The sequence below is a fragment of the Lagopus muta genome, chromosome 16 (genome assembly GCF_023343835.1).
Source record: "Lagopus muta isolate bLagMut1 chromosome 16, bLagMut1 primary, whole genome shotgun sequence".
NCBI lineage: Eukaryota > Metazoa > Chordata > Aves > Galliformes > Phasianidae > Lagopus > Lagopus muta.
Genome location: NC_064448.1, coordinates 14,170,678 through 14,194,906, shown reverse-complemented (window position 1 = coordinate 14,194,906; position 24,229 = coordinate 14,170,678). Strand labels below are relative to the sequence as shown.

The following is a 24,229-nucleotide window of genomic DNA, read 5'->3' as shown; positions in this document are numbered from 1 at the left end:
CTGGGCCCTGGGCAGCCTGAGCTGAGGTAGGGCAGCCAGCCCACAGCAGGAGTGGGGATGGGGATTGTAGGGTCCCTGCCAGCCCAAGCCCTTCTACAATTCTATGAACCTATAAGCAAGTGTAAGAAATCACAAAATCAAAGGGGTTGGAAGGCTTCTCTGGAGTTTCCTGGTCCCACCCGACTCTTAGAGCAGGTCATGCGGGAAAGCATCTGGGTGGGTTTGGATATCTCCAGAGAAGGAGACACCACCTCCTGTGCACAGCCTGTGCCAGGGCTCAGGTACCCTCGCTGTAGAGAAATTCCTCCTTGTGCTCAGACAGAACTTCCTGTGCTCCAGTTCCACCTGTTGCCCCTTCTCCTGTCACTGCACACCAGGGAAAGGGCCTGGCCCCATGTGAGTTCCTCACTTTAGATACTCATAGATTTTCTGCCTCCCCCCCCCCCAGTCTCAGTTGTCTCTTCCCCAGGCTGAACAGCCCCAGCAATCTCAGTCTTTCCTCATACATCATACAGGGATGCTTCAGGCCCTGGAGATCTTTATGGCCCCCTGCTGGACTCTTTCTAGGACATCCTTGTCTTTTGTGAACTGAGGCACCCAAAACAACACAGAACTTCAGATTTGGCCTCAGCAGGGCAGAGGGAAGAACCACCTCCCTCACTCTGTTGGCCATGCACCCTAATATACCACTGGCCTTCTTGGCCACCAGGGCACACTGTTGGCTCATGGGCAAAGTGCTGGCCATCAGGACACCCAGGTCCTTCACCACAGAGCTTCTTTCCAGCAGGTCATCCCCTAACTGTGCTGATACTTTCAGATGTGTAGCAAAGTAGTTTTGCTTGTGGCATGCAAACACTGGCATGCAAGCTTTCCAGCTGTCAGCTGTGGTTTGCATTGTGCTGTATCAGTTTCTATTATTCCATTCCCTTAAGTTATGATCTATGTACTTTAAAAAAAAAAAGTGTTGTAGTTCTGAATTGCATGCCAGAGATCTTCAGTTGGAGGTTGCTGCTGAGGGATTACACTTAACCAGGGATGCCATGAGGAGAAAGGTGCTGTTGCCTTCTGCTGCAGAGTACCTTTTAGGATTATTTTTCAGTCTCCAATATAAGAAATTCCGTCAGGATCTTTTCTTCCTGATTGCTGCAAGAAAAACTTCTGTCTGTAAATGATGGCCTCGTGCCTGTGCCTACTTAGGGCTGAAGTTTCTTAAGGGGTTTTCGAGGCTTCAGTCGTTAGAAAAGAGTAAATGTAAGCTGTACAGGCATATTCTTTATGATGTATTTTTATGCCTTCCATTGCAGAACCCTAATGCCAATCCCAGACCCACAGCCCAGGACCTAGCTGGGTTTTGGGACCTCCTGCAGTTGTCCATTGAAGACATCAGCATGAAATTTGATGAGCTGTACCACCTGAAAGCTAACAGCTGGCAATTGGCAGAGACACCGGAGAGAAAGGTGAGCGTGGGGCAGTTCAGAGCGGTGAGAGTGCTTCACAGATACTTCCGGTATGATATCTACTCCTGTCTGCAAACAGAAGATCTCTAGGATGTTCACTACTTACTATTTCTGCAGCGTAATCCCTCCATATAATCTAGCTGCCTGTGATAATAGTTCTGGCACTTGCACTAATGAGATTGTATTGTTAATCAGCCATCCTCCCAGTGCGTGCTTTCACGGCCTCTTGAGTAATAGCGGAAGCAATTTTTACAAGAGGAAGATGGGGAGAGTGTTGTACACTCAAAGCAGTGATGCAGAGGCCTCTAGTGTTACAAGCACTGCATAAGTACTGGTGCCTGGGTGGTATAAAAAGCATCTGCTGGAGCCTTTGGAAATCCAGGGAAGGCTGCAGTTCAGGGCCACCCTGTCTGACCACGTATGAGGGGAAGAAAGAATGCTATGGCTATGGGCAGTGCAGCATATTAGGATTTTGCAGTTTCAGATGTTCAGTCTTTGTGCTGTGCTCTGACTTACAACTGGGCCACAGATACAGCTAGAAAAATAGAAACCCAGTCCATATCATGAAAAGCAAAATAGTCCTTTTTTATTTCGTAAGAAGTAGAGATCTTATTTTATGATGAATGTCTTGCTCTGGAACTGTTCCTACCTCTTGCACTTGTCACTCATAACCTTGTTTATTAGCTCTTCAGGCCTCGAGAGTCCCCACCATAGCAGGGAGCAAACTTCTGTATGTGCATTTTTATTTTATGTTTGGGTTTTTCCTTACTGTCTCCCTAAAGGAAGAGAAGAAACCACCCCCTCCAGTGCCAAAGAAGCCAGCAAAGTCCAAATCCCAACTGAACCGGGACAAAGCCTCTGATTCAGACAAGCAGCGCCAGGAAGCTCGCAAGCGTCTCATGGCAGCCAAGCGCGCTGCCTCTGTGCGGCAGAACTCGGCCACGGAGAGTGCAGACAGCATCGAGATCTACGTCCCCGAGGCACAGACACGCCTTTGAGCGAAGGGGCAGAGGAAGGAACCGTGTGGTTTTTATAAGTCATTAAAAAGGGAAAAGAAAAAAGGTTCTCTCTAAACTAGTGTGATTTATTCAGTCTAGAGACAATGAGCCATCCTTGAAAAGGGCTCCTGAGTTGGCTTTTTCTCTCAGCTTTAAGTAATGAAGATTTTAAACATAAAAAGAAAAAAAGGAAAAAAAAATACCCCTCATTTTCTCACTGGCTGTGGTGTTGCTGAATGGACTGAACAGACTCCTGGAACCTCCAGCCCCTCAACTTGGAACTTCAATCTTTTTACTTGTTCTAACTAATGAGAATTATTAGCCTGTTTACAAGAAGAGGACAACAAAACATGAAGCCTTGAGCACTTGCCATGCTGTGTTTTTCTTCCTCCTTAGTTCTGTTCTTCCTCCTCATCCTTTATTTTTCCCCCTTCTGCACCCTTTCTCCTTCCCTCTGCATGGCTTTGTTTACTGTGTTAGAAATAACCTCTCTTCCACAAAGCTCCTGAAGAGAACACCTATTCAGTGTGTACTACTGTTGCACTCTGCTAGCAAGCAGCCTTTCTTGGTTTTCTTTTTTGTTCTCCTTTTGATGGGGATAGGGGGTGGGGGGAGGATGGGTGGGCAGGGACAGGGCATTGGGTTCGTATTCCTGTTTTAATGAAGTGAGAGGATGACAGGATCTGTGGAATGTAATGCAGAGTTGCTGAAATGCAGCCTGAAAGCAAACGTGCAATAAGCTGTCAAAGGGGGCAGTGATGGTGCTTGGCTGGCAGTGCCCTACCCCAGGCACAGGAGGGGAGCTGAAGGACCACAGAGCAACTACAGACACAATCCACACATGCTTCACTTTGAGTTTTATTTCTATGCCCCCCCCACCCCCAAAATTATATCCCCTGAGTTGCTTGTTAGAAAGAAGCTGCTAAACACTGAGGGACCTGTTTCTAAGTGGGCTGGGGCAGGGGAGGGCTGGGTGTGTGTGCTGGTGTTTCAGGGTGGAAGGACTGGGTTTTGTACAAAAAGGAAGGCAGGGGTGGCTAAAGGAAGGCTGCCTGCCTGTATGTATGTGTACATATGCACATATACACTTAGTAGTACCTGTACATTTAATTCATACACACGTATACATGCCCATACACTGTGCAGATTAGAAGCACCTTTGAGAGGATGGGCATATGTATAGCATATATTTTTACATGTACTATATCTAGATGTGTGTAAAAGTGTGTGTAAAAATATATACCCTGTGTGTAATCAGATGACTATTTTTTCCTTATCTCCCTGCTCTTTGGGTAGAGAAAGGATTGCTAAGTATTTTTTAGCCCATTTTCCCCTTTGTAGGCTCCTTTTCAGTTTGGCTTCTTGAAGCCAGAGCTGTCACCACCCAATTCTTTGCCACCCCCTTAAAATAAGCATTTGGTCCTATTCTGAGTGATCTTGCTGGGGACTTTTGTTGTTGTTGTTGTTCACTTGCTTGAATGAGTTGGGAGATGGTCTGCTACTTTCATGGGGGTGGGGGTGGAATCCCAAAGAAGTTTCAGCGAGGGTGTTGGTGATCCAGAAGGCAAAAAAATAAATAAAAGTGAAACCTTGAACGATGTTTGAGTCAGCATTCTGTACTGACCAGTGGGGTGCATGCATGTGCTTTTGGAGATGCCTTCATAGTCATACAACGGAAGTATATTTCCATCAAAGTTTGGCTGTAAAGTAACATACTCAACTTTGTGCCTAGAGAGACTCTCTTGGCGATTACACCATTGGGCTTCTGGGGCGGGCTGGGAAGCTTCTGCATTTTTTGAGATCTCTAGCACTGAAATTGGGAAGACAAGTGAGGGGAAGGGCGTTTGTGTGATGTAGTGCTTCTCAAGAGAGCTGAGGCTGCTGCTCGCGGTGGGCGTGCAACTGCACTGTGCTGAGAATGCTTTGTCTGCGACGGCCTTTCTTCCTCTGCCCCTCAGCAGGTACCTGCAGGCTCCTGGGCATATCCAGCTGCATCTGCCCCAGAGAGGCCCACAGCTGGGCCTCAACACTCACTGGTGGGAGGCGCCCCTGGGCACGCAGCAGGCAGACACATGGTAGCAGCTCTGTCAGCCATGCAGCCACTCTGCTGCACTGGGCTGTGCTGTGCTGTGCTGTGCTGCACTGCATGCCCTGCTGTGCTGTGCTGTGCTGCATGCCCTGCTGCGCTGTGCTGCATACCCTGCTGCGCTGTGCTGTGTGCTGCGCTGTGCTGTGCAGTGCTGCGCTGTGCAGTGCTGTGCTATGCAGTGCTGTGCTGTGCAATGCTGTGCAGTGCTGTGCAGTGCAGTGCTGTGCAGTGCTGTGCTGTGCAGCGCTGCACTATGCTGTGCAATGCTGTGCAGTGCTGTGCTGTTCTGTGCGGTGCTGTGAGGTGCTGTGCAGTGCTGTGCAATGCTGTGCTGTGCAGTTCTGTGCAGTTCTGTGCAGTGCTGGGCAGTGCTGCGCTGTGCTGTGCTGTGCTGTGCCGTGCCGCACTGTGCTGCGCTGTGCAATGCTGTGCTGTGCAGTGCTGTGCAGTGCTGCACTGTGCAGTGCTGTTCTGTGCAGTGCTGTGCTGTTCTGTGCAGTGCTGTGCAGTGCTGTGCTGTGCAGTGCTGTGCTGTGCAATGCTGTGCTGTGCAGTTCTGTGCAGTGCTGTGCAGTGCTGGGCAGTGCTGTGCTGTGCTGTGCCGCACTGTGCACAATGCTGTGCTGCGCTGTGCTGTGCAGTGCTGTGCTATGCAGTGCTGTACAGTGCTGTGCTGTGCAATGCTGCGCTGTGCAGTGCAGTGCAGTGCTGCCCTGTGCTGTGCAGTGCTGTGCGGTGCGGTGCTGTGCAGTGCAGTGCTGTGCAGTGCTGGGCAGTGCTGTGCTGTGCAATGCTGCGCTGTGCAGTGCAGTGCAGTGCTGTGCTGTGCTGTGCAGTGCTGTGCTGTGCTGTGCTGTGCCGCACTGTGCTGTGCTGTGCACAGTGCTGTGCTGCGCTGCGCTGTGCAGTGCTGTGCTATGCAGTGCTGTACAGTGCTGTGCTGTGCAGTGCTGTGCAGTGCTGCGCTGTGCTGCCCTGTGCTGTGCAGTGCTGTGCTGTGCGGTGCGGTGCTGTGCTGCCCTGTGCTGTGCAGTGCTGTGCAGGGCTGCGCTGTGCTGTTCAGTGCTGTGCTGCGCTGTGCTGTGCAGTGCTGTGCTGTGCAGTGCTGTGCAGTGCAGTGCTGCACTGTGCAATGCTGTGCGGTGCTGTTCTGTGCTGTGCAGTGCGGGCAGCCATGGAGGCACATCAGGCTGTGCGCTTTGCACCGCACTCTCCCGGGGCCTGGGGACTCTGCGCTTAATTTCTGCAGCTCGATAAATGCATATCTGTGTAAAGCTATATGCGTGTACATAGAAATAGAGAAAAGTAGATAAATAAGACGTTCATACATGTCTGTATAAACACGCTTCTGTACGACTATTTCTTTACCTGCAGCCACCTTCGCGTCCGAGCGCTTCACGCTGCGAAGAAGGAGCGCAGCCAATCACAGTGCTGCCTCAGAACACGTGGGCGTGGGGTGTGAAGAATGGCCGCCGGCCAATCACAGAGCAGTGTGACGTTTAACAAAATGGCTGCTCCCGCCATAAAATGGCGGTCAAAACAAAATGGCTGCTCCCGTGTATGAGGGGGGAGGGTTTTCCGTGCTCCGTATAATTTCGGGTAATCTGATGAGGGGCCGCCGGATCCGCCAGCCAATGACAACAGACAACATGAAGGAAACCGGGGAGGAACTTCCGGGAAAAGTGGCCGCTGAGACGGCTGGAAAAGGCGGGACTTCCGCCGCCTGCTGAGGGTGGTGTGGCAGTCGCTGCTTCTCCTTGTGCTCGCGGGCAGTCACGGCGCGGCTCCCTCAGGTCGGCCGGCTGCGAGCCCCGCGGGCAGCGCTGCGTCGATGCTTCTCCGGGGCGCGTACTGGGGAACGGGGTACTGAGGGTCAGGAGCGTGGGGCGCGGGTGGAGACGTGCCCGCCTGCCGGGGCCTCAGCCTCCTCCCACAGCCGTCTTCCCCAGCCCGGGTGCTGCCTGGCGGAGTCTCCCGCTCAGCCGCTGCCCCGCGTCTGACCGAGCGGTGCGCGCCGCCCGGCAGAGAGTCTTCGTGCATCACCGCAGCACGGGACAGGCACGTTGTGCCCACGTCCGGGCGCCAGGTCGCCTTTCTTTCCTGACCTCGTGCGAATCTCCGCGGCTGTTGTTTTAAATGAGGGCTGCCCTTGTGTCAGCTGTGCTTTGGTCAAACTTACTTGGAATCAGCTCTGCCGCGCCAGTTTTCCTGTAAATAATGTATGTGTCAGCTGGGATGGCTGTGGGATTCCCCTGACACCAGCAGTGCCCTTAGCAGAAGTCGAGCATACCGAGCACCCTGCAGAACTCTGACGCTGTGGCAGTGCACAGCTCCTAGCTGGGGGAGTACCGGGAGGTGAGCCGGTGAGAGCAGCACAGCAGCAATGGAGCAGTTTGCAGTGCTGCTGAGATGGTGACACCACCTGTAGTTTGACCCTCTGATTGCACTGCTGTGGAGCATGCCACCTTGCTGTGCCCCTTTGCCCCAGCCATGGGGGCTGCATTCACCTGGGAGCCTGGCCCAGGCCTCCCCACCACGTGTATCTTCTCAGGGTAGTGGTGACGTCACATGTGGCATGAAAGCACTGTGTTAATGGGGCGTTTTTTTAGCTAGATGGAGAACAGAGGGTGGCTGGGGCCGGGAGGTAGGACCCCTCCAAGGAGCACAAATCCACACTTCTTGCCTTGTAGGACAGAGGTGAGGGCTGTTGCCATCTCTGCTGCTCATTTTCATGGCTTCTTGCCCTCCTCTTCCTGCATAGGAGAGCAGGTGATGGGCAGTGGCGGAGCAGAGCCAAGCCCTGCGGCTGGGTTCAGAGGCAGATAACAGCCTCTGCTGCCCCAGTGCCCAGCCTCTTGTACCTTCCCATTGTATCTTTACAGGGAAGGTGTTGAGGAGCCCAAGCTCTGCTGAAGTCTGGTGACCCCATCCCAGCAGGGCTGAATGCAGGTCCCCAAGGCTCTGCCCAAATCCTGCCCAAGCTGTGAGGGGAGCCCAGAGCCCAGCTTGGGGCTCAGGGAGCCTGAGGTGTCTCTTGGGGCTGCTGGAGAGGCAGGCAGAGCTGGGTGGGAGAGCACCAGCTGTGTTTTAATCTGCCACAATCCTCATTACTGCACAGTTTTCCCTATGCTGGGCTGTTGGCCCTGTTTGTGTGCTAGCTCAGTCCTTCGCTACCTCCCTGCCTCCGGGGTACCGCAGCCCACACCCATCATCAAGAACAGAAGTCAGCAGCAGAAGGCACAAGGTGGGGTCAATCATTGCTGTTCCTTTCCCCAGAGTTGCCAAAAGGCATCCTTGGAGCTGCAGGAGTGAGGCTCTGAAGGGGACTAGGGGCTTACATCCTTCTATGGCCCCTGCCTAGGGCCTGGGGCACAGGATAGGGCAGCAGGAACCATCAGGACTGCGGTGCAGGGTGTGAACATTGGAAGCAGATGGAGTACCACTGTGCACACCACCACCATCTGCCCCAGGCTGGGAAGCTCTGCTCAGCACCCAGCCCTGTCCCAGTGCCCAGGGCGGTGGTTCTGTGCTACTGCTGCTGCTGCTGCTACCTTTGGGACTGCGTCACAGCTGCACGTGAAGGAGCAAGACTTGCTGCACTGGGGTCAGCCTTGCATGTCACCTGAGCATCAGGCAGGGTCAATACATGAACTCTTTATCATTTTTTCCCCATCAGTAAAGGTCTAACAGTGTTGTTGTCCAACTTCTCTGATCCAGGCCGGGCAGAGGAGGGTGCTCTCTGCTTGCAGACATCAGGACCCAGTGCTGTGGCAATAAGCAGGTAATGGCCTGCTCATGGCCAGACCAAATGGGGTAGGTGCAGGCTGGTGCCAGGCACAGGCCCCTTTTTTCCCTCACCCAGCAGTGGTTCTTAGACCTCTTAAGCTACTTTGGCTGAGTGTCAGGAGCTGGGGGCTGGCACTGCGGCACGTCAGCATGTTTTGTAATGAGGTGAGGGAGGAGCAAGTGTGACATAACACAGCCTGACTCAGATCTCGTATTTAAAAAAGAAACAAAACAAAAACTTTTATTTGACAACAGAAGAACAAACAAGAAGATATTTACAGTAGTTTTTTGCTCCAAACTTTAATTCCAAAAATCCCACCCCTCTCCCCCCCAACCCTGCAGATTCTTTCTGGTCCATCCCCAGGGTAGCAATACCATTCCATCAATACCAATCCATCTCACGGGCACAGCTGCAGCGCTCCTGCCACCAGTGCAGCAGCACTGCTCGTCCCCACTTTGGTTTGACTGAGGCAAAAATAAGGGGAGATGAGGGAAAAGCCTCTCCCTGCCAAGGGGGACAGCACTAGGGAGAAGGGCAACCTACAAATAAGGAAAGGCTGTCCTAAAGTTCAGGGCTTTCCCCAGAAAGGAGGGACAGGGCAAAAGCTGGACAGAACCAGAGCCCAGGGAGCTGAGCAAGGCGATGCTTGGAACTGCATGGTGAGCATCAGCCCCGCAGCGCTGCACTGGTGCCCCTGCCTGGCTGGGGACCATTGATGCTTGGCCCTCCACTGCAGAAGGGCAATCAGCCAATGCAATGCACTGCTGGCAAACTGTCCCCAGCCCCTCAGCGCTTGGGAGCTCTCCTTCCTCCCCTGTCACCTTTCCTCTAAACAAGAAAAGAGGAAGAAAAACAGCCCCCCGAGCCAGTGCTCTCCCCAGGCTCCATCTTCTGCAGAGCACCAGGTTCTGTGGACATTATCTCTAGTCATGCAACTTAACATCAGGCTAATAACCTACAATTAGTGTTTTTCAGGATAGATAACATAGGTGTGTACGTATCACTATTTAACTTCAATTTACAGTGAAACAGCGACAGCTCAGTTCCAGGACCCCTGCAGTGCCCAGGCTCTCAATCCAGCACAGAAAGCCATGCCCGGCAGGTGCCCATGACCCAGAACAGCCCCAGCCCAGCAAGCTCTGCTGTGCCAGGGCTCCCCCAGGCACCAGCTGATGCTGGAAGTCACCAGCACCCGCTGTGCTGCTGGAGGGCTGTGGGGGCAGTGGGGAGCAGCAGGACTCAGCCCCCCCCACGGCTGCGTTTCACCAGCATTTGACTGCTTTCAGGGGCAGCGGTGCACAGTGAGCAGTGCAGCTGCAGAGGAACGCACAGGCTGCCCATGCTCACCACACGCCCCTTTCTAAATGTTATTTGAAAAAAAAAAAAAAAAAAGTTTAAAAAATTAAATTACAAACAAAAACCTTGGATACAAAAATTTCACAGTTGGCTTTGCGTCCGCCCCCCGCAGCAGCCTGCAGCCGGTGCTCCTCAGGCTGTGCAGCATGCTCTCTGCTCCAGGACACTGTGCACATCTTCAGCAGGAACATGTGAGGAACGCGGGGAAATCGCGGAAACATTTGTTGAAGAAATTTAAAATTAAAAAAAAAACAAACAAACAAAAAACATGAATCATAATTAAAGGGAAAAGGCTTCAACAGCAACAAAAATAATTATATAAAAAAAAACAAAACTGCTAAACAGCACCATCGAGATTTGTACTGGCATTATCTGTCACACCCTAAGGCAGAAGATGAGGGTCCTGCATTTGCCACAGTTTCAAGTTTCCAGTTCGCCCGTCCCCCAGCCTTCTCCAGGCAGGATGTGGCTCCTGGCCAGCACCAGGCACTGCTGTGGCCCTCTGCAAAAACTGGAGAAAGGTACAAAAAGGATCAGAGACATGTGGGAGAAAAAGAATTCCATCCACAATCCTTAAAACAGACACAAACTTTAAAAATACATATATTCTCTCTTCCTCTCCCTGAAGAAGTGGTGTTGGCTGGACCCTTGTTTCCAGGAATGAGAAAAAGAAGTCAGCAGGTTTTCCGAGGGAGTTCTGTGGCTTCGCACAGCGACCATGGGTCACGGCAAGGAGAGGTCTCTGCCACACAGGTCTGCTTCCACCTGCCCAGGGCCCCGTCCCCAGCAGGAGCTCCGTGGCGGCAGGCATTCCCCAGGATGGGGCAGAACAGCCCTTCCTCTCTTCACCCCCTTGGTCAGCGGAGGTATGGGGATGCACAGGTCTGTTTCTGAGATGAGCTGTGAGAGGGTGCAGGAGGTCGCAGGCTCCTGAGGCCAGAGAAAAGGGTCCCGTGGGTGGCAGAAGGCTGGAGGTTGGGCGCCCCCGGGGAAGGGCACCCCGCAGGACCCGCACTGGGGGCTATTTGTTGACAGAGGCGCCCGGGGGCTCAGTCTGAGGTGAGAGGGGCAGCTGCCCGCCCTGCCGCTGCGATTCCAGCTCGGCCGCCTTCTGCAGTGCCACCTCCACCAGCAGCTGGAAGCTGCTGAAGTCGTCACCAAAGAGCTCGGGAGGCGTGGGGGGCGGCGTGTTGAAGAGTCCGCTGGTGGGGCTGGCTGCTTCGGCACGCGCCAGCAGGGCCACGGTGCTGCCGGCGGCACCCAGCAGAGCTTTGGGGTGGGGGTCTGGCTCCACTCGCTGCAGGCCGGGCTGCTTCTCCCGCTCAGGGCTGCGGGCACCCAGCACCGTCAGGTTGCCACCCAGCGCCTGGGCAGGATGGCACAGTACCTGCGGGCATACGGATATTGGCAGCACTTTGGCAGCCCCCGCTGCTGTCACGGGAGGAACCACCAGCACGCCGGAGCCAGTGGCGGCCCCCCGTGGCAGGGTCATGTCGCCGGCTTTGCCCCCTCGGCGAGAGATGGTGAACTGGTTGGGGTCCTTCCCATCCTTGCGCAGCATGTCAGGGAGCAGCCGCCGCCGGGCGTTGATGAACCAGTTGCAGATCTGGGAGGAAAAAGGGGCACAGTGCTGTCAGTGAGAGGTTCTGTGCCTCCCTCAGCTACCGTGGGGCTCCTCCACACCACACCTCCCTTGGAGGAGCAAAGCTGCCCTAGTAGAGCTGCATGCAGAAACCCCACGCCGGCTGCTTCCAGCCCCGTGCTGCCGGCCTGGGCAGCCCCTTTTCCCCAGCACCTCCATCCCAGCACCGTGAGCAGTACTGCCCAGCCCTGCGGAGTGCTGCGGCGTGCAGGCAGGCAGAGCATCACCCTCAGCATCTCCGGTACCCCCCCAGACCTGTGGACTGCAACCTCGGCCCCCTGTGGGCAGCACGCTATCTGGTTCTGTGCCTGCCCCCGCCAGTGAGGCTGCGGCTGAGCTTCGAAGGCACTTCTCAACATCTGCATGGCAACGGGGCAGAGCTCCGCAGCTGCACCTTGGGAAGCCCTTTTGGAAGTACAGCAGCAGTGTATTCGGTTTCTGCCATGCATTGTTTCAGTGTTTTCATATAAAAAACTGCATTTAAAAAAATGCCTACTTCCTAGAAAACAATTAGAAGAGAATAAATCAGGCCAAAAAATGATGAATATTTCCCAAATCAACAGCTCTGTAAATTATTTCCTTGGGGAAAGAGAACTTACCACAACCTCAATCACAGCAAGATCTCAGTTGTCCTTTTGTTGTCTTTCAGACAATATCTGGCATTTAACACCCTCCAATCCACGACTCTTGCCCCCTCTTTCCTCACAAGCCCTCTCCCCTTACAAGCCATAGGCAGCAGCCCCCGACGTGCTCCTGTAGCCCCATGGCACAAAGCCGCCACCAGCAGGCTGCAGCCCAGAATGTGGCACACAGCCCGGCACACAGCCTGGCCACAGAGCAGCACACGGCCCCAGGCTGCTCCAGCCACACTCCAGCACTCAGCTGTACAGGGCTGCGCAGGCCTCAGCTCCTCCGCTTTCATGCCACTGGGCTGAGTTTTGTTTTTTTCTCTTTTTAAAGAGAAAACCTCCACTCTCCCGAGGGCAGGGGACGGGTGGCTGCAGGACTCACCGGGAGCTCACTGACCCCAACAGAAGACACGGGGCCACACAGCTGCCACCACCCTGCAGAGCCGGGGCTGCTGTGCACGCAAACAGGCGCTGGCAGCGCAAGGCCCAGCTACGCCCCACTACCCAAACTCCAGGGGAGAACGGCCCATAGCCCAGCCTGGCTGCAGCCGTGCCCCTGGGGAAACCCAGAGACTGCACTGGGCCCTGACACCCCGGGGCTTCAGGGAAAGGAACCCCCTACAGCCCTGCCAGCACCTCCTTAGAGCTCCCTGCCAGGCAAGCCCAGCACCCCAGGGGCAGGGCCAGACAGGCTGCGGTGGCCCCAAGCCCACGGCCAGCCCCAGCCCCGGGCTCCCCATAGGCTGCTGGGCACAGGCCTGCTGCTCTGCCGGTGTTCAAACCGATAAGAGAAAAGTCTGCCTCACCGTTTCAGGAGAAGGAAACCAGACGGTGCCACGGCCCACGCAGCAGTGCCTGGGCCAGCAGCAGGGCGAGGAGCAGGGGAGAGCAGGGCTGGGCCAGCTGTCCCACTGCTGCTGTGCTGGGCTGTAAGCGGCCAGCGCTGCCCAGGGCCCCGGCACGGCGTCCTCCTGGGATGGCCACCCCTGCCCCGGGGGGCCACAGGGGAATCCCGGGAACGCGAGGAAGCCTGAAGCACCCACAGGCCCTGAAGTGGCAGAGCATCACCTCGCGTGGCTCCATCCAAACGCAGCGGCAGCCCCCGCTCCAGGAGCTCCCAGGGAGGGGCCGCGTACCTGCAGCACGGAGAGGCTGGTCTGCCCCGAGAGGCTGAGCTTCTCCTGCTCCGAGGGGTACGCGTTGAAGCGGTGCTCGTACAGCCACTCCCGCAGGATCCGCACGGACTCCTTGGGCAGGTTGCCCCTTCTCTTCCTCTTGTTCGACTGCGACGGGTCCAGAGCCGCGGCGCCGTCGTCCTCTCCGAGGTCGCTGTCAGACATGGCGGGGCTGCCCGCGGCGCGGTGCTGCTTCGAGCCTGAGGGGGGAACGGTACCGCGCGTCGGGGCGAGCACCGGCACACACGGAGCTCCGCCCGCCGCGCTCCGCCCGCCCGAGCGCGCACGGCCCGCGGAGCTACGGGCGGGCCGGACCGGGCCCGGCTCCCCGCGGCGGACGGAAGACGAGAGCGCGGGCGGGGGAAAGAGAGGGGCCGCGGCCCCAGGGGCGTTGATACACGGGGGTTCCGGGGGACGGCGGGGCTCGGCCGCTGTCAGCAGAGAACGCGCCGGGAGGGGCCGAGAGCGGCGCCGCCCGCAACAGGTACCGGGCCCCGCAGGGCACAAAGCGGGCGGCGGGGGCCCGCCCCGCTGCTGGAGCTCGGCAAGAGGGACGGAAACCCGAAACCGCGCGGAGAGCCAACGGAGACCCGAACTCGACCTTCCCCCAGCCCCCCGCGACCACCACCACCCGCAAAAAGAAATAAAAACCGACAAAACACGCCCCGGCCCGCGAACAACTGCCCCGAACTGAAGCCCCAAAAGACAAACAGCGCCGAGCGCGAACAAAACCCACCGAGCGCACCGGCCCGGCACTCGCACAAACTTTTCACGCCGCCCGAGGGGGGGCGGCTCCCGGCCCGGCCGCACAAAGGGAGCGAGGCCGCGCCGCGAGTCCGCACCGCCCCGCCCCGCACTGCTCCGCACTGCCCCGCCGAGCCCCGCGCCGCCCCGCACCGCGCCGCCCCGCACCGCCGCGCACGCAGCCCGCGCGGGACTCCATGTTTTGCGCCGCTCCGGCTGCGCTCTTACCCCCGAGCCGCCGCCGCCGCCGCCTGGGCCCTTGCATGGGCAGCGCCGGGGTCGCGCCGCCGCCGCGCCGCGGCCGCGGTCGGGGTGCGGGAGGAGGTCTCCCGCAGCGGCGGGGCCGGCGGCAAGGGGCCGAGGCGCCCCGAAAAGTTTGCGGGCCGCGGCGGTGACAGATGCCGAGACAGAGTTCCCTTTGTTCCCAAGGAGGCAGGAACTTGGGCCGGGCCCCCCGCCCCCGGCCCGCCCGCCCGCCCCCGGCTGTCACCGCCGCGGCCCCGCGGCGGCGCGGCGGAGTTGCGGACGGCGGAGCCGGGGCCGCCCCCTCCCGCGGTCGGCGCGCGGCTCCTCTCGGGACGGCCGCCGGCCCCCGCAGCGAGCCCGGGGCCCCCCGCCCCTTCCCGCAGCCCGGGCGCTTCGGAGCCGGCCGGAGGAGACCCGGGGCGGGAGAGCGAGCGGCGGGGAGCGGCGGGGAGCGGCCGGGGGTGGCGGCCCCGCAGGCCTCGGGCCGCCCCGGCACCGTCCGCGCCGTTCGGGTGCTTTTAACTCACGCGGTGGGAAATCGGAAACGGCGCCGGGCGGTCCCGTGCCGGGGGCTGGAGGGGGTGGGAAGGCGGCGTTCCGAGCGGCGGAGCGAAATGGGAACCTCGCTCGGGGGATGCGCGGGATCTCCCCCGCCCGCCGGCACCGCGCGCCCCGTCTCTGTACCGCCGGCGGCGTCACGCGTGGCCGTGGGGCCGCTCCTCGGAGCCCGGCGCGGCCGCGCGAGATCCGCACACCGCTCCCGCACGCGGCTCCGCGGGGCGGCCCCGCCGCGATCCCCGCTCGCAGCCGCTCTCCCTCGACGTTCCGCGGCGGCCGAATGAGAACCGCTTCGTTTCGCTGCCGCTAAGTCCTCCACGTCTCCCGTGAACCCGCACCCCGAATCGCTCTGCGCAACGCTACCGCCCCGCAGCACCCCGCCGCAGCCCCCGGCCCGGGGCTCCCGGGGGGACCCAATCCCCGCTCCCCGAGGCCGGGACGGCCGGGAACAGCCCCGCGGCCGGGCGGAGCCCCCCACCACTCGGGGCCCATTGACATGATAATGCCGTTAAACTTCGGCGTTTGAAAACAATCGGGCGGGCGGTGCCGGAGGGGGATGCTGCGAACCGATGGGGCCGCGGGGCTGCCGGCTCCGCTTGGGCGCCGCTCTCTCCTTCCTTCGCCCCCTGCCGTTGTTGAATTTGTATTTTTTGATGCAAGGAAGGGGTTCCTGGGGGGGCCCTGCGGGGCGCTGCCTGCCCGAACCGTGCTCCCACAGCAGCAGGAACTGCGGGAAGGACGCAGGGGGGGAGGAGGAGGGAGAGGGAGGGGCCGTGGGGCCGCCGGCAGCGCTGTGCGGGGGGGTCGGGCCTGGGAGAAACCTCCCTGGGGAGGCTGCCATGTGCCAGCGCTGCCTGGGCTGCGGGCAAAAAACGAGCTCCGAGCGACGCTGGCTGCGGCCGCTGGCGAGCCGATATCTGGGCAAAGCCCCTGGTCGGGGGACTGGCGGACGCAAACTGAGCTGCAGAGGTGCTGCGTTCCTCAGGAATGAGAACGTCCTTCTCTGATGAGAGAGGAGGATGGAGACGGTGTGGCCCAACACGGAGAGGAGAAAGCAGCTGCTTCAGGTTAACCCCAAAAGATGGATTCCTGACTCGGTGTCCCTGCCTCAACCAAACACTCCTGACATTATGCCTGGTTTTGGTTTGGGAACTGAAACAGCACACCTCTGAAAGAACTGCTTTAGGAGTTTTGTTTTGGTTGTTGTTTGGGTTTTCGGGTTTTTTTAGGAGTTAAACCCAGGAACCCTTCATAAGAAAATGGCTTGCGGGTTTGCTAATACTTCTTCACCCACTGTACATGAAGCAGCTCTGCCCAAAGGGGATGAGATACCTCTGCGAGCACAGCTGACCGCACGGACGCGGAGCAGCCCCACCGCCGGAGCTGAGCACTGCTGTGCTGCTGGAAACCTGGCCGGCAGCTGCGGAGGAGGCGCGGTTGAAGGGGAAAAGCCTCAAGGATCCGATCCTGTCCCAGGAGCTGCTCCTCGGCTCCGTGTCACCAGCAGTCCCACTGCGCGTGTGCCCTCAGCTCCTCTTTCGCCCGGTTTAAATCAAGCTGCTGTAACAAATCCCGTTCTTTGCTGTGGGACTCTCGGCGCCCTTCTCTGAACGCTCCCAGCACCGCCGGGTCTGCTTTACGTTCGAGGTGTGGGCGATGCGGGGAGGCGATGGCCAGACACTGCTCTCTCTTAATCCCTTTTTTTTCCCTCCTAATTCCTAGCATGTGATTGTTTCCTTTTTTTTCTTTCTTCTTTCTTTCCGTACTTGGACAGCAGCTGAGCTCCGCCCTCCCGGGGGCCGCCCGTCCCCTGGTGCAGCGCGGTACGACGCACACCTGCAGCGCGCATTCCTCCCGAGCTGCGCTCCCCGCGCACCATCCGCGCTCGCAGCCGCGCGTCGCGCTGCCCGCAGCCCTGTGGAGCTCCGCACCGCGCGGCCCCGGCGCTGCAGCTCTGCGGGAGGACAGCCGAAGCCGGAGACGAGCAGCCCGAGGAGCTGGGGAAGGGCTGAAGCGGAGGGGCCGACAGCGGGCTGAAACCTCCCCGCGAGCGCGGGACTACGAGGTTCCTTAAATGCCCGCGGCCCCACAGCTGCCGGCGGGGGCCGCATTCGCCGCAGCACACACCCGCAGCCCGTACCGCGCGTGCGGTGCTGCGTCCAAACGCCTCCCCGCGCCCGTCCCTCTGCCCGTCCTGTAGCGCAGCTCTCCTCAGCGAAGGCGGTAAATGGTGCGTAAGCTGATTTTGCAGATGGGTCGGGAATTATTTGGCTTCAAAATCAAATTAATTGCCTTCGGGAGGAGGAGCCGCAGCAGAGCAGCGAGGCGGGGGGACGCGGTGTGGGAGCTGGGGCGCGAGCGGCCCCAACCCAAACCCCGAACCCAGGGCTGCGCCAGGCAGGGCGAGAGCACAGAACACACTGCTGTGTCACACCCGTCAGACTTTATGGGCTGCTTCAGCTTTCTGAATCGCTTAGATCACAGGCTCTAAAGCCATAAAACAGCCAAAGAGGAAGAAACAAAGTGTTCTTTTCTTTCTTTCCTAAAGGAAGGGAGTGTGGGAGGAAAGGGGAGAGCTTCTTTCAGTGTTAGGTCCTCTGGGAGAGGGATTGCACTGCTTTGAGCCAGCCGGAACCCCCCCGGCCAGCGCTCCCCGGGCTGCCTGCCCCCGTCCGGACCCTCCTGCTGAGCGAGAGGAGCGGCGGAGCGTGGGGGGGGGGAGCCTGGCCGGGATCCCGGGGCAATGGGAGAGGACAGGCGGGCACGCGATGGCCGCACGGCATGGAGCAGGGTGCCGACCCGGCCAGGGGGAGCCTGCGGTGGGGCTGGGCAGCGAGGGGCGGGGGTGCGGGTGGCACGTGCGGGAGGCAGGGGGCAGCTCTCGGCTCTAATCGTCCTTGTCCTTGGCTCCGTGCTTCAGGATGCGGGTGAACTCCACGTAATTGAAGTTGCCCTTCTTGTCGATGGGCGCCTCCCGGTACATCTCGTCCACCTCCTCATCGGTGAACCTGTCTCCCATGGTGGTCAGCAGTTCACGCAGATGGTCCTCGTGAATGAACCCTGTGGGGATGGCAGGGACAGCATCGGCGTGTGAGGGCAGCGTGAGTGCAGACCCCTCCACTGCCCGGCTCCCAGCCCTGCCCGCGGCCTGAGCTGCCTGCAGGCACTCCCCAGGTTGTACCTGTCGCCTCCTCGTCAAAGCAGGCAAAGGCATTGCGGATGACATCCTCCGGGTCGGTGCCGTTCAGCTTCTCCCCAAACATGGTGAGGAACATGGTGAAGTTGATGGGCCCCGGTGCCTCGCTCATCATGCCCTCCAGGTACTCGTCAGTGGGGTTCTTTCCTGCCGGGCACAGGCAGGGTGTGGGTCCTGTACCCAAGGCCATCCCCAAGCCCATGCTGCCCGCAGAGCTCAGCTATGGCAGACTCCCAAGGATTTTTCCATTGTTTTTAGTTATTACCTGACTGAATAGTGCCTGAGCTGACCACAGCCACCCCAGGCTGCCCTGGCGATGTGCCCTTGCTGCTGCATCACCAGACCGGATGGAGTTCACCACCTACCCTTCCCCAGGGCTGCAGGGCAGAACCCTGAGCACAAGCTTGAGTATGACAGCTTCCAGTGTTCTTGCCAGCCACCGACTACCACAGGAGGTGGGTTTGGGGGCTCATTCACAGATGCTATGAGCACAGGGATGGATTTCACAGCATCCACTGCTCCTGCTCAGTCCCTCTCCGTGATACTGTGTCCCAAGCATGGCTCCCAGTAAAGCACTAGGGTTGGCCTCTGCCAAGCACAGCCCTGACGCACTCAGTGCGTGGCCCTCTTGTGCTTTCTCTTCCAGGTGGGACCTTCAGAACAGATCCAGCCACCAGATCAATGATTGACAGAGCTCCTTCCATCATGGCATGGGGCCAAGAGGGGGACAGCGAGGGGGCAGGATCTGGGTGGGCAGCATGGCTGCACTGCTGGGTTTGGTCTCATCCCCAAGAGCCCCTGTGCCAGGCAGTACTGAGCCAGAGTGGCTGGGAAGCGCACATCTTCCCCAAGCTGCCAGCCTGCTTGGAGGGCTCTGCCTGGCTCAGTGCTGCCACCAGTCCAGGACCCACCTGCTGCAGTCCGCTGCCAGCACAGACACAGACCTCACCCATCCACAGCTTGAAGCCATCTCCCATATGGGACACTGTGGACAGCAGGAGGCTGCATCCTGCTCCATTCCTTGTGGAGGAGCCTGTGAGTGCTGGGTTGGGAGCCCCCTAACCACACTGACCCAGCCATGCAAGCTGGCATGGGACAGGTCTGTCCTGTCACACAGGCTATGAGCAACGAAAAGGCTTTGTCCTGGTGACACTTTGGGCTGGCACCACTCCAGCCCCCAGCTGCTCCTTGTGCAGAGCTGCTCCAGCCCCAGCAGAGGCAAGGACCTGTCCTTACCAGTGAATGCAGCTGTAAGAACAACAGACCCTTGGGCACCTCCACAAGCAGACTTTCAAGGCCAATCAGTGCACCAGAGGACGTCTCTCCAGCTTTTGCAGAACCAAACTGGCCCAAAGCAGGAGGGTTGTGCCCCAGTGCCACCCCAACAGCAGGCTCACTGCACGCTGACCAGGAGCCCTCACTGTTCCTGTGACCCACAAGCAGCTGGCCAAGGAGGCGTGAGGGAAATGGGACTGGGGGATTTGGGGAGGGGTAGGGGAGGGTCTCCTCACCCATGGAAGCCAGCATGTCATGCAGATCCTCCTTGTCGATAAACCCGTCACGGTTCTGGTCGATCATGTTGAAAGCTTCCTTGAACTCCTGGATCTGTGACTGGTCAAACATAGCGAAGACATTGGAGGTGGCGCGCTGCGGGCGCTTCTTGGTGGTCTTGGCTTTGGCACGTTTGCTGGACATGTTGGCGGCTGTGGTGGCACCTGGGGGCAGGGCAGGGCTGTTAGAGGGCAGCAGAGGGACACAGCTTCCCTGTGTTGCTGCACAAACGCCACTCACCAGCTCTATCCCTCAGTTTCACTGGCTGTCACCAAGCTAGGCAACAGTGAGATAATGCGGTCGCAGGGTAGGACGTGGGGACAGGGAGACCCGGGCTTTGCCGAGCACCTTGTGAGGTTCCAGGAGCAGCTCTCTGCCCCCGTTCCCAACGCGTTGCAGGGCTGTCCCCGTGCCCACACCCTCTGCCCCCAGACCTGTTTGTTGGCTGCCCCCTCCGTGCCAAACCCAGCACCACCACGGCTGCCTCCCAGGCGCCCTCTGGGGTTTCGACGCGGCCCCTCCCACGCCACGCAATCACCCCCTCCTCGTGCCGGAGCCCCTCCTCGCAGGGCCGAGGCTCTGCCGGTGCCCGGGGTTATCGCTGCGGGCGCATTCCTCGCATGCCGCCGCCTCCCCGCCCCCTCCGCCCCTCTCCGGCTGCCTGCACCCGGCTCTGTCCACGGGAGAGCCCCGAAGGCAGGTGGGGGGCGAGGGCAGCGCCGGGGGTGCAGGGGAGCGGCCGCGGAACGGCGGGGACGGAGGACCGCGTAGATGGTACGTATTATGAGCGACAGGAGACGAGAAGAGCCAGGCAGGGGGCAGGGAGGGGTCAACAGCAAGACCTCTGCACTGCACGGACGGATGGACGGCCCTCAGCGGGCTCAGCCGGGGCAGTCCGAGACCCAGCAGGGACGGCATCGCAGGCGGCCACTGCCTTGCCGTGGGGAGAGAGAGTGGGCTCCGGGATGAGCAGATGGTGCCCGAACCCCTTCAGAGCCTTCGAGCAGCGGTTTGGAGCCGGATCAGTGCCTGATACACCTGCAGCGTGGGCACGGGGGCCCATCCCCAATCCTTATGGAGGGCCCTGCAGCACTGGCCACCACCAGCACGGCCCAGGAAGAGGATGCTCAGACCTCTCCCGGTCAAATCCCAAAAAGTGAAGCTCAGGAAGCTGCCATCAGAGACAGACCCAACACAGGGACCTTCCTGGCATCAGCTGCCATGCAGCACGGCCCTGAGAGAGAACCTGGGTGAAGTCAATCCACTGCCCAGATTCTTGTGCTTCTACCACAGCCACTGCTTTGATGGCAGCCCCAAACCTCAACTTCCCCATCAGGGACAGGGAGTCCCTGCCTGCTGCACGGCAGGGAGCAGTGCTAACAGAAAGTTCCTCAATGGAGAGGAGGAGCAGAGCGTGCACCTCATGCCTTGGTGGCAGCGCTGTCCCTGTGCTCTGCTCTGGCAGGGGACGCAGAGCAGCTGAGGGCCACATCACACCACATTTAGCAGTGCAAAGCAACAGCAGCATTGCCCCTGCCTGACCCGGGAGTGTGCCTGCCTGTGGCCCTCCCAGCAGTGTGGGCGCCAGTCTGTGTGGAGGAGCTCAGTCGACCCCCCCGATCTGCTGTGCCAGCGCAGACCCAGCAATAAAAGCTCTGCTGGCAGAACGCAGCTCAGCCAGCACTGTGCCTCCCAACCACAGAGAGCAATGAGCAGAGCTATTAGCAGAAGAAATAAGCAGGAGTTTTGCTCTCACCACATGTATTAATACTACCCAAATATTTACGCTGCTCCAGCTGTGACCAGGCAGCATGAGCATGGCTTGGCATGAGCCCCCCGAGAAGGTTCTTGCTGGGGGGACTAAGTGCAATTTGGGCAACACGTGGCTTTTTTCTGTTTGATTCCGCCGTTTGATCCAAAAAATTCCCTGGGAAGGTGTTTGGTCCTAAGGACCAGCTCAGCTCCTGATCGTTTCATTTCTGCTTCTTGGGGCTGCCTGTGGCTCAGAAAGAGACTCTGGGGCTGGGTGCAGGGAAGGTGCTCTGGAGGAGGAGTGCTGTGCAGCTGACCCAGGCTGTCTGTGCCCTGCTGGAGGGCCCGATGGCAGCCCTGCACCATGCAGCCCCAGGGTCTGGCTGTGAGGCACTGGCTGATCAGAAAACCTAATGACAGAAGAGTTTGGGCAGCTCTGGGGCATAACACCCTGTACACTGCAGGGCCGAGCATCCAGCTTCTCTGCAGCAAGAGGAAAAGCCACAGTGATGGGCCCTGCTTCGGCGAAAGGCCCATCCCAGGGCTGCACCAGACCAGGATCTGCCCATCACTGGCAGTGGAGCCACGGAGCTCCGCGCTGCATGAATGCAGCCACCAGCTCACCTTAGCCCTTCTGCCACCTGCCTCCTGCATCACAGGGCTCGTACCTTCCCCTCTAAAGAGGCAGCCCCACACAGCCACGGGCCCGGCTTGAAAAGTTACTATAGAAAATAGATGCAGTTTTAAAGAGAAGGAGCAAAGACAGGCCGTTATCAGTAAAATAAGCTGCCATACATTTCCTCGTTGGTAAAAAGCAAGCGGCTTCACCCCAGTGCAGTGCCTGGCCATGCTGGGGGGGGGGCAGACAAGCTGAAGGGACATCCTCATGCTGCCAGAGCATGAGGCCCTTCCCAGCCCCTCCTGCCCACACCAGATCTCATGTATCACTTAAGCCTCTTGTCCCAAGAAAAAATAATAAACCAGAAGAGAGCTGCTGCTGGGCAAACAACTGCAGGGGCTCCTGGCAGGCCTGGCTGGCATGAAGCCACTGACACAAAGGGGACAGGGGGACCTCGGCCTTCCAGCTGCTGCACGGCTCAGCGTGGTGCAAATATGATGCTGGGTACTCCTGTGCTGCTAAGGGTGTCCCAAGGGTGGCTCCTGCAAGGCTGGGTATCCAACTGCAGGGAGTGCTGCATGGCTCTGCCACTGTGCAGGGCTGCTTGCGGGAGGGAAGGGCATCATCTGCACGACACCCCGGCACTCAGACACAGGGCATACACCTTCTGAAGGTCGATTCAAACAGCCTGCACTGCTCCTGGGTACAGCCCCGTGGGAATAAACAATGGCCCCTTTGAGAGTCTGTTTCAAGCAGCAGCAAGCCAAAACACACAGCCTTTACTGAAAGGTGAGTGTGCTGGAAGCTGAGCTGCCCGTTCCTCCCTGCTGCTAGAACCCCAGCCGGGGTGCAGAACTGCTCGGCTCTGTCCTTGCTGCACACACAGGATATTTGACCACGCATGTGGAACCACAACACACACAGCCCTTCTGCCGTGCCCAGGGCTGGGAGCAGAGAGCACCCAGCAGCACGGGGCAGGAAGGCTGCGTGGCCCCACGCCCTGCCGTCTTCCCAGGGAATGAAGGAGCTCACCTCAGGGGGGAATCCGGCCTCAGTGCGTTGGGGGGAGGCGGCAGCAAACTCCTCCTACAGTAGCGCAGAGCCTGCCAGTGACGAGGGGAAAAAATTCGAGTGACTGAAGAAACCGACCATCTTTGGTAAGCAGCAGCGGTTGTTGACACTTCAGGATGTTCCGCTCCAAAGAATGCTGCCCCAGCCACTGCTTTCTCCATGGCTAAGAACCTCCCTGGCTTTTATCACGTTTGTAAAAACATTTTGTTCCAAAAAGGCATGCAGGGAGCGGAACGGAGGAAGCCAAGGGGACCTGAAGTTTTCTTGGGCAAAAAAGTTCCCTCGCCTCTGAGGAAAAAGAGCTAAATAAAGCATTTCTGCCTTCCGACAGTTTATTGCTTGAAGTTGCTCACAGGTCTCGTGGGAGATCTCTGGAGCATCACGCACGCATCTCGGTTTGGGCTCCGGCCGTCAGTAAGACCCGGGGAACAGACGCTCCGGGAAGGAACGAACAGAGCCCCGTGACAGCGCGGGACGGGTCCCGGCTGCGGTCACCGCAACCGCCGAGAGCTGCGCTCGGGATCGCTCCTCGCCTTCCCCCGGGGAACGCCCCGTACGGGACGGGGACCCGAGAGGCGCTCCTCTTCCCGCGAAGGTCGCGGGGCTCCTCCCGTTCCCCAGGCTGCAGCAGCGCGGTCGGTGCCCCCCGGCTGCGCCCTCGTGCCCCGCAGACCTTTCCCGAGCTGCCCCCCGGCCGTGCCCCGCATCCCTCCCGCCCGCTCCGTCGGGGCCGCCCGGTTCCCCCTCGCCCCGCCGCCGCCCGGGGTCGCGGGCAGGTCCGCCCGGACGGCACCGCTCTCACCTGCGCCGGAGCGGGGCAGCTGCAGGACCGACGGCGCTGCTCTGCGCCCCCGGCCGGCGGCGCGGCCCTAGGCGCGGGCTGGGGTCGGGGCGGTGCCGGACCCCTCGTCCCGCCCCTCCCGGCCCGGCTCGGCCCATACAAGGCAGAAGAATGCGGCGGGGCCGGGGCGGCGGGGTGCGCTGTCGGCTGTACATAGAGGGAAGAACGGCCGGGAGGCTCACGCGTGGCCGCTGACACGGGAGATGGAGGGGGCACCCAAAGGTGATTCCAGCCCATGGCTCGTGGGGGCCCCGACGGCGACCCGGGGGGATTTGCCTCGTTTCCCCGGGGCCAGAACTCAGCCTGCGGAAGGGTGAGGGCGAGCGGGACCAAGAGCTGACACGAGCTGCGGTTCACATCGAGCCGCGGCCCTCATCCTCCCACCGGGAATCGCCGCTCTGGGGCTGCGCGGCTGTGGGGCTCTGTGCTGAGCCTGAGCTCCACGTGGGGCCTTCCCGAAAAAATTTGCCTTTTAAAGAAAAGAAAAGGAAAGGAATAAAAAAGGAAATAACATGTCT

General features: G+C 59.3%; 3 protein-coding genes across 11 annotated transcripts in view; 1 reads left to right on the top strand and 2 right to left on the bottom strand.

Annotated features, from left to right (window-relative positions):
* DLGAP4 (DLG associated protein 4) overlaps positions 1 to 4,053 on the top strand; it is a 205,516-nt gene extending 201,463 nt beyond the window's left edge. For all 6 annotated transcript variants that reach the window (XM_048962638.1, XM_048962639.1, XM_048962643.1 and 3 more), the window contains 2 exons: positions 1,305 to 1,457; positions 2,240 to 4,053. In XM_048962638.1, coding sequence (XP_048818595.1) covers positions 1,305 to 1,457; positions 2,240 to 2,455 — 369 coding nt within the window. In that variant the 3' untranslated portion in view covers positions 2,456 to 4,053. The remainder of the gene's footprint in view (positions 1 to 1,304; positions 1,458 to 2,239) is intronic.
* Positions 4,054 to 6,276: 2,223 nt separating this feature from the next.
* On the bottom strand, positions 6,277 to 14,218 carry TGIF2 (TGFB induced factor homeobox 2). 3 transcript variants are annotated; one of them, XM_048963330.1, is made up of 3 exons: positions 14,106 to 14,218; positions 13,095 to 13,333; positions 6,277 to 11,293 (listed from the first exon to the last, which is right to left on the bottom strand). In XM_048963330.1, the coding sequence occupies exons 1-3, from the start codon at positions 14,140 to 14,142 to the stop codon at positions 10,709 to 10,711; spliced, it is 861 nt and encodes a 286-aa protein (XP_048819287.1). In that variant the 5' UTR covers positions 14,143 to 14,218; the 3' UTR covers positions 6,277 to 10,708. The 3 variants fall into 3 exon arrangements, with proteins under 3 accessions (XP_048819287.1, XP_048819289.1, XP_048819290.1); XM_048963332.1 differs by lacking the exon at positions 14,106 to 14,218 and adding an exon at positions 13,870 to 13,991; XM_048963333.1 differs by lacking the exon at positions 14,106 to 14,218 and adding an exon at positions 13,845 to 13,859.
* A 2,975-nt stretch (positions 14,219 to 17,193) lies between these two features.
* On the bottom strand, positions 17,194 to 23,779 carry MYL9 (myosin light chain 9). Of its 2 annotated transcripts, XM_048963298.1 has the most exons (5): positions 23,673 to 23,779; positions 22,832 to 22,902; positions 19,389 to 19,592; positions 17,863 to 18,024; positions 17,194 to 17,741 (listed from the first exon to the last, which is right to left on the bottom strand). In XM_048963298.1, exons 3-5 carry the CDS (start codon positions 19,570 to 19,572, stop codon positions 17,569 to 17,571), a joined length of 519 nt encoding a protein of 172 aa, XP_048819255.1. In that variant the 5' UTR covers positions 19,573 to 19,592; positions 22,832 to 22,902; positions 23,673 to 23,779; the 3' UTR covers positions 17,194 to 17,568. The 2 variants fall into 2 exon arrangements, with proteins under 2 accessions (XP_048819255.1, XP_048819256.1); XM_048963299.1 differs by lacking the exon at positions 22,832 to 22,902 and having other exon boundaries at positions 23,673 to 23,773.
* Positions 23,780 to 24,229: the final 450 nt, after the last annotated feature.

What these genes read in the sequence shown, in the direction of transcription:
- TGIF2 (XM_048963330.1), bottom strand. Translation starts at nt 14,142, where the DNA reads ATGCAAGGGCCCAGGCGGCGGCGGCGGCGGCTCGGGG. An exon ending in GCGGCGGCGGCGGCTCGGGG is followed by an intron (nt 13,334 to 14,105) that starts GTAAGAGCGCAG and finishes TTCCCCCCTCAG; the next exon opens with GCTCGAAGCAGCACCGCGCC. An exon ending in CCAGCCTCTCCGTGCTGCAG is followed by an intron (nt 11,294 to 13,094) that starts GTACGCGGCCCC and finishes TTTTCCTCCCAG; the next exon opens with ATCTGCAACTGGTTCATCAA.
- MYL9 (XM_048963298.1), bottom strand. Translation starts at nt 19,572, where the DNA reads ATGTCCAGCAAACGTGCCAAAGCCAAGACCACCAAGAAGCGCCCGCAG. An exon ending in TGACATGCTGGCTTCCATGG is followed by an intron (nt 18,025 to 19,388) that starts GTGAGGAGACCC and finishes TGTGCCCGGCAG; the next exon opens with GAAAGAACCCCACTGACGAG. An exon ending in CTTTGACGAGGAGGCGACAG is followed by an intron (nt 17,742 to 17,862) that starts GTACAACCTGGG and finishes CCATCCCCACAG; the next exon opens with GGTTCATTCACGAGGACCAT.